The following is a 12,294-nucleotide window of genomic DNA, read 5'->3' as shown; positions in this document are numbered from 1 at the left end:
GCTGACTGAAGTGAGCAACTGATTACTTGATACAACTCAATTCGCGCACATTTTGCAATAGTAGTTTTGAATAAGTAGGGTGGTATTGAGTCAAGACAGCTTGTTGACGGTTTCAACTGCTGCACCGTTCTACAAAGTTTTGATCAATCCCATCAAATTCTGACATTGAGTAAGGTGTAGTTTAAACAAACAACTACATCTGTCAACAGTGACAGCACAGAATTGAAGTAATCCAAATATTAAACATACCATACAGTTTCTTTTGCCTGGACTGACTCCAGCTGCTTGTACTCTGTGCCCAAATTTCTTATCGATTAACAATGAGAGGGCAACAACCGGTTCAATGTTTATCAGATCAGTTGGGATATTGACCTCTACCATAAGTACATTGAACCTTTCTTGGAAGAGGGTACTGTTTATGTAGACAAGTAATGGTTTTGAAGAAACATGATGTAAACTTTTCTTGATTAAACTATTGTAACTATTCTTTATTTTTTGGCTTTTGGCCCAACCTAACTTTGTTGTTATGGTTCTATTAGTGTCTCCTTTATGTATGTATAAATAGTATATATATACAGTCACATGCAAAGGTTTGGGCACCCCTGATCATTTATTTTCATGATTTTCCTTTATACCGTAAATTTCGAACTATAAGCCGCGACTTTTTTCTCAAATTTTGAACCCTGCGGCTTTTAGTCCGGTGCAGCTTATATAGGATTTTTCCCGTGATTTTTTTCATGACTAATACACTTATACACTCATAAAAAGGCTGTGGACCGCTGTTGTGCCGTTATGTTAATAGAAGTTATGCATCCCTAAATACCGTAATTGCCGGACTATAAACCGCACCGGATTATAAACCGCACCAGCTAAAATTCAGGGATATTTCAGTTTTTTTCTTACATAAGCCGCACCGGACTATAAGCCGCACGCGCACACGAGTTTTTTACAAAGAAAGACAGCACATAGAAAGCCTTTTTAACGTTGTAATAACATACTTGAACATGTCTTTCTAAACATTGCCTGTGACGCAGCAGTAGTACCGCAGCAATGCGGAAGTGTGCACGCGAGTTATTAGCAAAGAAAGACTGGACGCAGAAAGTTTTTTTTAAAGCTTTAACAACATACCTTAACATTTCTTTCCAAACACTGCCTGTGACGCGGCAGTGATACTGCAGCAACACGGAAGTAACACAGCAAAGTCACTGAGACGCGGCGGTAACACAGCAGCAACACAGCAGCAACACGGTAGCACAGCACTAACAGGGCTGGTTAAAAAAAACATACCAGTAAAAGTAAAAAAAGGAGCCGTCTTCATCTTCCTCCTGTGCACTGAAACCATAGAAGTCTTCCTCCTTAGTGTCCGATTGGAATAGCGTTAGATATCCTTCGCCTCACACTTTCTCAGTCTCTCTTTCGTCGTCGCTTTTATGCATTTCTTCGAGTGTGAAGAGGGTCTGTTCATGCTAATCTTATTCATGCACCAAGCGCTAAATTACATTAAACTAGCGAGCGACACGTATAGCTTAAAAGCGGCATATATGCATTTCTTTTGTCCCCCGTAATGACGGTTTGCGTATAAAAGCTTCCTGTCTTTTTGTGAGCGCGGGTGTGTGCGTGATGCGCGAGACTACCAAAACACAAACTAGCACCTCTTCTTCGGCGCATTATCTCTTCTTCGTCTGTCTCGCTCTTGCTTCCTGCTAGAGCGCCCCCTGGAGACCGGAGGCCGTAAAAATCCATAAGTACGCTCCAGCGTAGACACAAGATAATGTCATGAACATCGACTGCCTTTGGCTTAAAAGCGGCATCGTATGCATTTCTTTTGTCCCCCATGATGACGGTTTGTGTATAAAGGCTTCCTTTCAGTTATGTTCGTCTTGATCGCGTTCTGCGTGATGCCCGAAATGTAAACACAAACTAGCACGTCTTCTTCGGCGCATTATTTCTTCTTCGCCTGTCTCGCTCTTGCTTCCTGCTAGAGCGCCCCCTGGAGGCCGGAGGCCGTAAAAATCCATAAGTACGCCGCGCCGCCGTTTAAGGTTCAAAGTAACCTTCTGAATAAAATGCATTAAAAGTTCACATTCATTACAACTTGTTTTTGGTGAGCAAAATGTCAGAAGAATTGAATTTAAATGCTGATTGATTGGGTTTTAATACAATGCAGATGGTCCAAACAGCGCCACTGCTTTGTGTAATCTGTGAGTGACATGGCAGGGTAAGAGAAAGGGTTTAGAGCACAGGTGTTAAACTCAAGGCCCGGGTGCCAGATACGGCCCGCCACATCATTCTATGTGGCCCGCGAAGACAAATTGTGCATCAAATTCGTGTGTCATTACTAGAATTGCAAATTATCTTCACTTTTAATAATATCTTTTTTTAAAAATATTTGACCAGTTTTTACTCGTCTGATTTGAAAACGAGTTATTTGTCAGTTTGTTTTGTAGCTTTTACTGTATATAATAGTGTTAAGTGTAAAAGTGATCAAGTCATCACAAAAATCACGAAAAAAATCTTATATAAGCCGCACCTGACTATAAACCGCAGGGTCCAAAATTTGGGAAAAAAGTCGCGGCTTATAGTCCGGAAATTACGATAATCATCTCTTTCCTGACAATTATCTTTTCATTGATTTTCATATTATGTATTACTTGTGCCCTCTCTGCATCCATTACAACCTGGTGATCCTGAAAGGGGGATCCTTCCATCTGTGGTCCCTTCTCAAGGTTTCTCATTTTCCCCTGGCAGGGTTTTTTTGAGTTTTTCCTTGCCCTTTTGGGAGCTTAAGATCAGGGGATGCTTTGAGAATAATTGTCAAATTTTGTCTATGTGAAGCCCTTTGAGACTGCTTGTGATTTAAGGCTATACAAATAAACTTGATTTGACTTGACTTGATCTTTGCGTATATTCTCTTATAAATGGTAATTAAACAACCTCACACGATCATGCGGCGACTTTACATGCATTTTTTCTAACGGCCATCAAGGAGGGCTCGAGCAGAAAAGGTAAGAGTGAGAGAGGTGGAATATATGTGTCGAGAAAGACAATAGTGGCGCGTTGTGCACAAAGAAAGTTATCGTAAACAGAGCTCAATGATGGAAGACACTGGAAGGCGTGAGTATGACGCAGCTTTCAAGTTAAAAGCCATTGAGCTGGCTGATAAAGAAGGGAAGAGAGCGGTTGCACGTAAACTTGGAATAAATTAATCGATTTAAAGTAGCTTGGATGACCAGCGGCGAGAAATCGTTTACAAAAACTGGACACATGCGAAGAGCAACTTTCGCACAAGTCTGCCAGTGGATCCTGACAGCGTGGAGCAGTGTGAAAAAATCCACTATCACCAACGGGTTTCGAAAAGCCGGTCTGCTGCGTGATGGAGAGGAGAGCACAAGCTCAGGAGTGAATTTGCCTCAGGACGAGAGTGACGATGAAAGCGACAACGAAAGAGAGAATGAGAGTGTTGCGACGTACATCTGGCGCTCTTCCAATCGGACACTGAGGTGGAAGACTTTGTTAGTATCAGTGGACAGGAGGAAGACAAAGACTCAGTGACTTCGTTGACTGGTATGTTTTTTTTTTTTACCCGCCGAGTTAGTGCTGTTACTTCCGTGTTTACAACAAAATGTTAATGTTATTAAAACTTTTGCCCAGCTAGTGCTGTTATTTCCGTGTTTATAATGAAATGTTAATGCTATTAAAACTTTAGCCCAGCTAGTGATGTTACTTCCGTGTTTACAACGAAATGTTAATGTGATTAAAACTTTAAAAAGGCTTTCTGTGTACTGTTGTTCTTTGTAAATAACTCGTGCGCACGTGCGGCTTATAGTCCGGTGCGGCTTATATAAGTATAAAACTAAAAAAAAAAAAAAATCATGAATTTTAGCTGGTGCAGCTTATAGCCCGAAATTTACGCTAAATCAGTGGTTGTTCGGATCAGTAATTTCAGTTAAATATATCATATAGCAGACAAACTGTGATATTTGAGAAGTGAAATTAAGTTTATAGGATTTACAGAAAGAGTGCTTGAACAAAAGTAGGCAGGTGCATAAATTTAGGCAGCCCAATAGAAAAATGACATCAATATTTAGTCGATCCTATAAACCAGGGGTGGGCAATTAATTTTTACAAGGGGCCACATGAAAAACCTGAGTTGAGTCAGAGGACCACACCTACGATAACTTAAACCTGCTCAATTTTCTTCCATTGTAAAATGCACTCAATTATTCATTTTAAATAGCTGGTACTGGTAATTAGAAGGATACAATTATTCTGTTTATATTTATATTAAGGTATGTGAAATTGTGGTGTATAGGTCAAATAAAAAAATAATTCATCAGTACAATTTATTCTTAACTTCTTTAACTTTTCCTCAAATGACAAACCATGTCTTGTTGAAAACACGGCACTCCTTGTCAACTTTTCTTTTCTGAGGGTCAGCACACATTTTGAGGGCAGCATTACTTCGCACTGTTCAGCTTCACGCACAGCTCACATACATGTACGCTACACGGAAGTGCAACGCCTTTCAAAATAAAAGCAGAACAATTGTATTGCACGCACGACACAGATTTTTTATTTATTCTTTTTAAATTAAGTTGTAATCAAATATAATTTACGATTGGCCTCATGCAAGCCGGACAGAGATGCACAAAGGGACGGATGTGGCCCGCGGGACGTATTTTGCCCAGGCCTGCTCGTAACGCTTCCTATAAAGTTAAAGCTAAAGTCCCAATGATCGTCATCACACACACACACATCTGGGTGTGGTGAAACTTGTCCTCTGCATTTAACCCATCCCCATGTGATTTCGATCCATCCCCTGGGGGAGAGGGGAGCAGTGGTGCCGCGCTCGGGAATCATTTGGTGATCTAACCCCCCAATTCCAACCCTTAATGTTGAGTGCCAAGCAGGGAGGCAATGGGTCCCATTTTTATAGTCTTTGGTATGACCCGGCCGAGGTTTGAACCCACAACCTTCCAGTCTCAGGGCGGACACTTTACCACTAGGCCACAGAGCTTCCAATGGCCGTCTGAATCCTGTTTGAAGGTATTTCTTTACAAAACATCTCCAGCTACAGGTATTTAAGGTGGCAAGTTGTTCTCCTCTTTGCATTTTCTCTGAAGAGTGGCAACATGGGAGCCTCAAAACAACTGACAAATGACCTGAAAACAAAGATTGTTCAACATCATAGTTTAGGGGAATGATAAAAAAAGCTAGCTCAGAGATTTCAGCTGTCAGTTTCCACTGTGAGGAACATAGTGAGGAAATGGAAGACCACAGGCACAGTTCTAGTTAAGCCTGGAGTGGCAGGCCAAGAAAAATCTCAGATAAGCAGAAGCGAAGGATGGTGAGAACAGTCAAAGTCAACCCACAGAGCAGCTCCAAAGACCTACAACATGATCTTCATTCAAATGGTGACACTGTATCGTTGAACTATTCAGTGCACTTTGTACAAGGAGATGTTGTATGGGAGAACAATACGGCAGAAGCCTTTTCTGCGCACATGCCACAAACAGAGTCGCTTGAGGTATCCTAAAGCACATTTGGACAAGCCAGCTTCATTTTGGAATAAGGTGATGTGGACTGATGAAACAAAAATTTAGTTATTTGGACATAACAAGGGGCGGTATGTATGCAGGAAGAAGAACACAGCATTCCATGACACTTGCTACACACAGTAAATTTGGTGGTGGTTCGATCATGCTGTGGGGCTGTGTGGCCAGTGCAGGTACTAGCAATCTTGTTAAAGTTGAAGGTCGCATGGATTCAGCAAATACTTGCAAACAATGTTAATGAATCGGTGACAAAGTTGAAGTTCCGCAGGGGCTGCATACCTCAACAAAACAACGATTGCTCAAATTCTACTTCCAGAAGAACAAGTACAATGTTCTGGAACGGCCATCTCAGTCCCCAGACCTAAATATTATTGAAAATCTGTGGTGTGCTTTAAAGCGGGCTGTCCATGCTCGGAAACCATCAAACCTGACTGAACTGGCGATATTTTGTCAAGAAGAATGGTCAAAAATACCTTCAACCAGAATCCAGACTCTCATTGGAAGCTATAGAAAGTGTTTAGAACAGGGGTCACCAACACGGTGCCCGCGGGCACCAGGTCGCCCGTGAGGACCGCACGAGTCGCCCGCAGGACGGTTCTAAAATTTGCTCAAATAGTGGCACTTGTCAGTGAGCTGCATCTATTTATTTGACAGTCAAACCTCAGTTTTCGAACGCCCCAGTCCTCAAACAAATCGGAAATCGAACAAAAAAAAAATCGAGATTTTTTTTGCTTCGGTTGTCGAACAAAATTTGGAGGTCGAACCTCGAGAGATGAGCCGGGAGGACCCGAGAAAACCCGACCACGCGGCCCGGATGCCGACTGACTCCATTGTTATTGTATTTTCGTTACTTTGAGGATTGTATTAACCCATAATCATGCCTCCAAAGAAAGCAAGTGGGAGCAGTAAAGCCATCCTAAAACACAAAGACGCTCTTAAAGCAATGCGATAATGAGCGCCCGGCGTGCTGCGGTTGCGCGATCGGACCAAATTAATCTCCCTGCGCAATGAGGTCCACTTAAATTTTGGAAAGTACATTAGGACTTTAAAAATATTTTCTAAATTTCAGCGACGGCTCTGTCACAATAATGCGACCAGCGCGGTGCAGTTGTGCGGTGGGCGACGCGCTACGGTTGCGCGTTTGGCGGTGCGCTGCAGTTGCGCGATCGGACAAATATGCGCAAATGAAAAAATGCTTAAAAAAGGCGTTTTTTTTTGTCTTGAAACGGATTTTTAAAAAAAATTCCATTATTTGTAACGGGAAAAATAGATTCGGAATTCGACCGATTCGCTTTTCGAACCGCCTTCTGGAACAGATTGTGGTCAAAAACCAAAGTTTGACTGTATTTTTGCTAAAATGACAATAAAATGACAATAATAACACATAGTGAAAGCCAAATTGAGCAAATTGGCTATTTCAGAAGTGTGTGTCAAACTGGTAACCCTTTGCCTTAATCAGTACCCAGGAAGTAGCTCTCGGTTTAAGAAAGGTTGGTGACCCCTGGTTTAGAGGCTATTATTTCTGCAAATGGAGGATCTACTAAATATTGATATCATTTTTCTGTTGAGGTGCCCAAATCTATGCAACTCTACACAGGGAGGTGGACTCAAACCCGCATCCTCCTAACGGTGAGGCAGACGTGCACCACTGTGCCGCCCTCTATGTATGAATATGCATATGTTTTCATTTACTATATTATATGTAAAGTGATTTGTTACAGCTGCAGCTGTTGTGAAATGCACTTGGTTGCTATCAAATCCATGACATATGAATTAATCCTTCCATTGTCAAATCAAGAGTATTTTTGTGACAGGTCTACTCACCAAGAGCAATGGTTCCTCCTATACCAAGCAGTGAAGCTGCACTGTGGTAAAGCGGCAGAGGTATATATATCACATCATTTTCAGTCACACCAAATGCCCAGAATCCTCCTGCTGCCTTCAAGCTTTGGAGGTGAGTGATTACTGCTGCCTTAGGAAGCCCTGGAATGAATGAATGAATGAATGAATGAATGAATGAATGAATGAATGAATGAATGAATGAATGAATGAATGAATGACCTTCCCCTCTGTTCTATGATCTCACAACATTTCAGTAGATACTCACCAGTAGTTCCAGAGGTGAAGATGTAGAGGGTAGGGGATTTAAGAGAGGTGGTGGCACGTAAACTCGCTGGTACAGGTTTGTCAGTGGCAGCATCTATGTGATCCATCACCGACTCCACATTTGTGTCCCCACAATGGCTCTTCATTGTCCACACCTGAATGTTATCCTCCAGTAGGTCGCTTATGATACCATGAACACACTCTACTAAATCTGAGAGAAGGAAACAACCATGTCACAATTTATTAAACCATTACTACAGTTGAATCTTGGTTCACAAATTAATTTGATTGAAATTACTCTATGCCTGCCCAAGAACTAAATCAATTGTATACAGGATGGTAGGGGCGCAAAGCTAACGATCCCGGACATAGGTGAATTTTTTAGAGCCATATTTAGGGCTAATTAACAGCTACATTAAACTCGCAAAAAACAGGATGCTCACAGTATGTGAGAGAAAGCACCACTGAGTGTTCTGTATGGACGTAGTATGCTTACCAGTAATAAAGAAAATTTTTGTTTGTAAACTAATTTTTCGATGAATAGAGGCGCTCAAAAACCAAGGTTTCGCTGTAGACTATTTTATGTTTGCCTTTCTATACTTAGAATTAATTTCAATTTTAACCCATCCATTGCCTTCCATAAACTTCCTGTTCCTTCACTGAAGTTAACAGCTACAGCATCAGTGACTCTTACAATAAAATGTGTGTGAGCATAAAGAAAAATTGGGTTTATTTGAAAGTTGTAAAATTAATCGATGAATCGACTACAAATCAATTATCAAAGTAATCACCTTGTATTTTAATAGAGTCAGTGTTTAGAGAATCTTTTCAATTAAAGATTGTCCAAATCTCCTGATTTTAGGCTCTTAAAAGTAAAAATTTTCTTCTCTTTCAAGTCCTTCAGGAAGCCAGACAGATTTATCTCGTGTTTAATCAAAATAAGACATTTGCAAACATCTGCTTTTAATTTGAAAAACAATGACCATCAATCTGTTTTGTGGGACATTGCTTAACTTTTATTTAGGTGTTTTTAATCACTGAAAAATATCAAATAAACAAAAATAAATGGTTAATAAACAGTAATTGTCCAAAAATGTTTTTTAATTCACTTTCATGCAAATACAATTGTATCTGATTTTTTGATTACTAATAGATGGTATGATCCTTAGAATAATTTATTCTAAAACTATTCAAGTGACAGAACAGTGTATTTTTTACATAAATATTAGTATGATTACTTACTTTTACTTATACATATTACAACTAATCATTAATCAGTATTAGTATCATCAGTATTTATGGCTCCTCTGAGAGTAAAGAGCTTTGCACCTGGAATCTGTTTGAACATGTAGTGAGTTAGTAGTGCAATAGTAGTCAAAAGCAATAGTATCAACACCAAAGAGAACAATGCCAGGTGTTATTGAAAAAATTATTTGAAGATCATGAGGGTGATACAATTAACAGTGTCTGGATCAGATGGAAATGGAGCAGGACGACCAAGTGCAGCTTGGACCAGGGTTTATTGATAAACGCAAACTAACAGACTCGGCAACTGACATGACTTAACAAAACCTAACAACGTGACTGACCAAAAAGACGTGAAACAAAAAGACAGGGTGACATTACCAATGACAGGAACAGGAACCAAAAAGACATCATGACATGAACACACAACAATGATCCTACAGGGGAGTGACACGCAGACAGGACTTAAAGGCCGAGAGACATCCCTTTTTTTTTTTCAATTAGAACGGAATTTGATAGAATGTATAAAGAGAACACATTTGCCGCATTGGAAATTAAAAATGGACACCGATTACTAAGAATAAACCTAAAATTAAATGCGGGTTTATTGATCGGGTTCCGTACGCAGCCACACTGGTGGCGCCATTACTGTGACGTCACAAGTTGTACATCCGGATCTCAACAAACCCAAACAACATGAAAGATGATAGCGACAATTCCGTTTCTAGCGGCAATATTAGCATCATTTTATCCGATTCAGAAACCTCTTTTGACGCAGAATATGATGAATCTAGCAGTTCACTTGGGCTGAGCTGAGCACGTTTTCTGAATTGTGCCCCTCCCGTCACTCTGGTTAGGTTGGCATAGTAAAAAGTGCTCTTGGGGGCTTTAGACTGCCGAGTTGATCTCGGCACATGAAGAAATGACCACCTGCAACGTTTGGTTTAGGTTTTATAAGCATTTTAAATTTTATTGTTTTCTTGACGAGCTGAGCACGTTTTCTGAATAGTGCCTCTCCCGTCACTGTGGTTAGGTTGGCATAGTAAAAAGTTCTCAGGGGGCTTTAGAGTGCCGAGTTGACCACTGCGCATGAAGAAATGAACATCTGCTGCGTTTGGTTTAGGTTTTAGGAGCATTTTTAATTTTATTGCTTAAATCGCATTTTCTCGACGAGCTGAGCACGTTTTCTGAATTGCGCCCCTCCCGTCACGCTTCGACATACTTTTCAAAGTCAAAGTCTCAAAGTCAAAGTCTCCTTTATTGTCAATTCCTCCGCATGTCAAGACACACAAAGAGATCGAAATTACGTTTCTCACTATCCCAGAGTGACAAGACAGAGTTCACAACGTACATACAAGTAAACAACACAGGAAAAATAAAACAAGAAGTCAACATCAATAAGAGTGAACAATAAGAGTGATAACACGCTAGCCGCTCCCGATGCACAGCAGAGTCTGGAAAGATGACAGTCAACCAGGCCACTGTGAACACGAGCACACAGCAGGCACGCACTGTCCTGTTCGTGGATCCTATCATGCGAACGCAACCCATCTTGTCGTCCCGCGAACGAACATAAGCCATGAGAGCTGGGTTGGTCGCAAGCCTGGCCCGACGTCTCCGCGCTGGCCCCTCTTCTCTTTTTGTTTACATTCACTGAAGCTAAACGCGTACAACTTGAGACGTCATGAGACGTCACTTCCGGCTGGCGGCTCGGTGCGTCTGCACGGCAAATTTAAATTATATTTTTCAGAGCAACAGCTTCCTTTTCGTTGTGTCGATCGTCAATTTATATTTATAAGCCCAAAAGCTAACTAAAACCGATTTATACATATACCGGTGTCTCTGGGCCTTTAAATACGAGACAGGTAATGAGAGGCAGGTGAGAATGATCACACTGATCATGGGCACACAGGAGGGGAGGGGCGAGCACTGTTAGAGATGTTATGCTGGGTTGTGTGACGTCATGACGCTCGGGCGTCAGTTGAGTACAGACACAGACTTGAGCAACAGTTGTCGTCCGCGGTCTCTTTCATATCAGTATATATATTCACACAAACATGGTGTCAAAAGCGACTGGACCCAACCACAGTTTGGCTGGATGGCACTGTGCTTCACTGCGGGGCCAGTGAAAGAGGGTGAAGAGGGACAGACGGACAGATAGCAAAGACGAGTGGAACGGCGGTTAGCAACCTGGTAGGCTAGCGACACCACCCACCATGGCAACGAATATACCGCCGCCGGAGGAGATGAAGATGAGGGGCGACCTCGCAAGCAATTGGGACAGTTTCAGAGGGGAATTTGAGGACTATTTACTGGCAACGGGATTATCAGAGAAAGACCAACCAGTGCAAGCAGCAACCCTACGGAGAATAATGGGTAATGAATGTCGTCACATATACAAGCATAACTTGGGACTCACGGCAGACCAAGGGAAGGATGTAAAAGTTATTCTTGATGCTTTGGCGGAGTACTTCAAACCAGCTAGGAACGTCATATTTGAGAGATTTGTTTTTTGGAAACTGCAAGCAAGATGAAGGGGAGCCGATTGATGTGTTCGTAACGAAATTGAGGGAGAAAGCTGCTTCATGTGAGTATGGACAACTCAAAGAGGACTTGATCAGAGACAGGCTGGTTCTGGGTGTGAGTGATGAAAGTGTGCGCCGCCGGCTGCTCAGACAAAAAGATCTCACACTAGCATCGGCCATAGATATATGCAGAACAGCAGAGATGACAGACACGAGGATACAAGCAATCACGCAGGACAGGCCTCCAGAGATGGTGCACACAATGGATGGCCCGCGGCCACGTCCCCCGCCCAGGAAAGAGCGTCCGGACAGAATTCGAAATCAGACACGGAACACATATGACAGCGCTACGTGCAGAATCTGCGGCAACACGCACAGGCATGGCCGTGATCTTTGCCCAGCCTTTGGAAAAAACTGCAGGAGCTGTGGGACCGCAAATCATTTTGCCAAAGTTTGCATGAAGAGGGGCCAAGCCACGAGACAGCTGCACGCGGCAGACGGTGAAGTACCTGAGGACATGGACAGGTCTGACATGGAGGCACACGTTTACACAGCGGAGAGCATAGGGGTAGTTTAGGGGCGGGGGAAGAAATGGTTTGTTAACTTAAAAATGAATGGTGGGTTTCAGAGGTGCCAGATAGATTTGGCGGCCACGTGTGATGTCATGAGCATAAAAGACATGAGGAGACTCAACCCTGGGGCTAAGCTACTACCTAGCCAGACCAGGCTGGTATTGTATTCGGGCCAATCCATGCAATCCACGTGCATATTCCGCACAAAGTGCGTAGTGAAGGGAAGAGTACACAGGCTAAGGTTCGAAATAGTGAGAAGTGGACAGAGACCTCTGTTGTCAGACGAAACGA

The 12,294-nt window shown here is 42.2% G+C and overlaps 1 protein-coding gene across 6 annotated transcripts in view; it reads right to left on the bottom strand.

Annotated features, from left to right (window-relative positions):
- The window catches only part of slc27a6 (solute carrier family 27 member 6), a 60,463-nt gene that overhangs the window by 39,057 nt on the left and 9,112 nt on the right, over positions 1-12,294 (bottom strand). For all 6 annotated transcript variants that reach the window (XM_088392994.1, XM_088392991.1, XM_088392992.1 and 3 more), the window contains exons 2-3: positions 7,663-7,872; positions 7,380-7,538 (exon numbers count right to left, since the gene is read on the bottom strand). In XM_088392994.1, coding sequence (XP_088249120.1) covers positions 7,380-7,538; positions 7,663-7,872 — 369 coding nt within the window. The remainder of the gene's footprint in view (positions 1-7,379; positions 7,539-7,662; positions 7,873-12,294) is intronic.

Source organism: Syngnathus floridae, chromosome 12 (assembly GCF_059516105.1).
Source record: "Syngnathus floridae isolate MCC-2025c chromosome 12, RoL_Sflo_1.0, whole genome shotgun sequence".
NCBI lineage: Eukaryota > Metazoa > Chordata > Actinopteri > Syngnathiformes > Syngnathidae > Syngnathus > Syngnathus floridae.
Note: the sequence above shows the minus strand (reverse complement) of the source record. Positions and strands in the feature narration are given on the sequence as shown.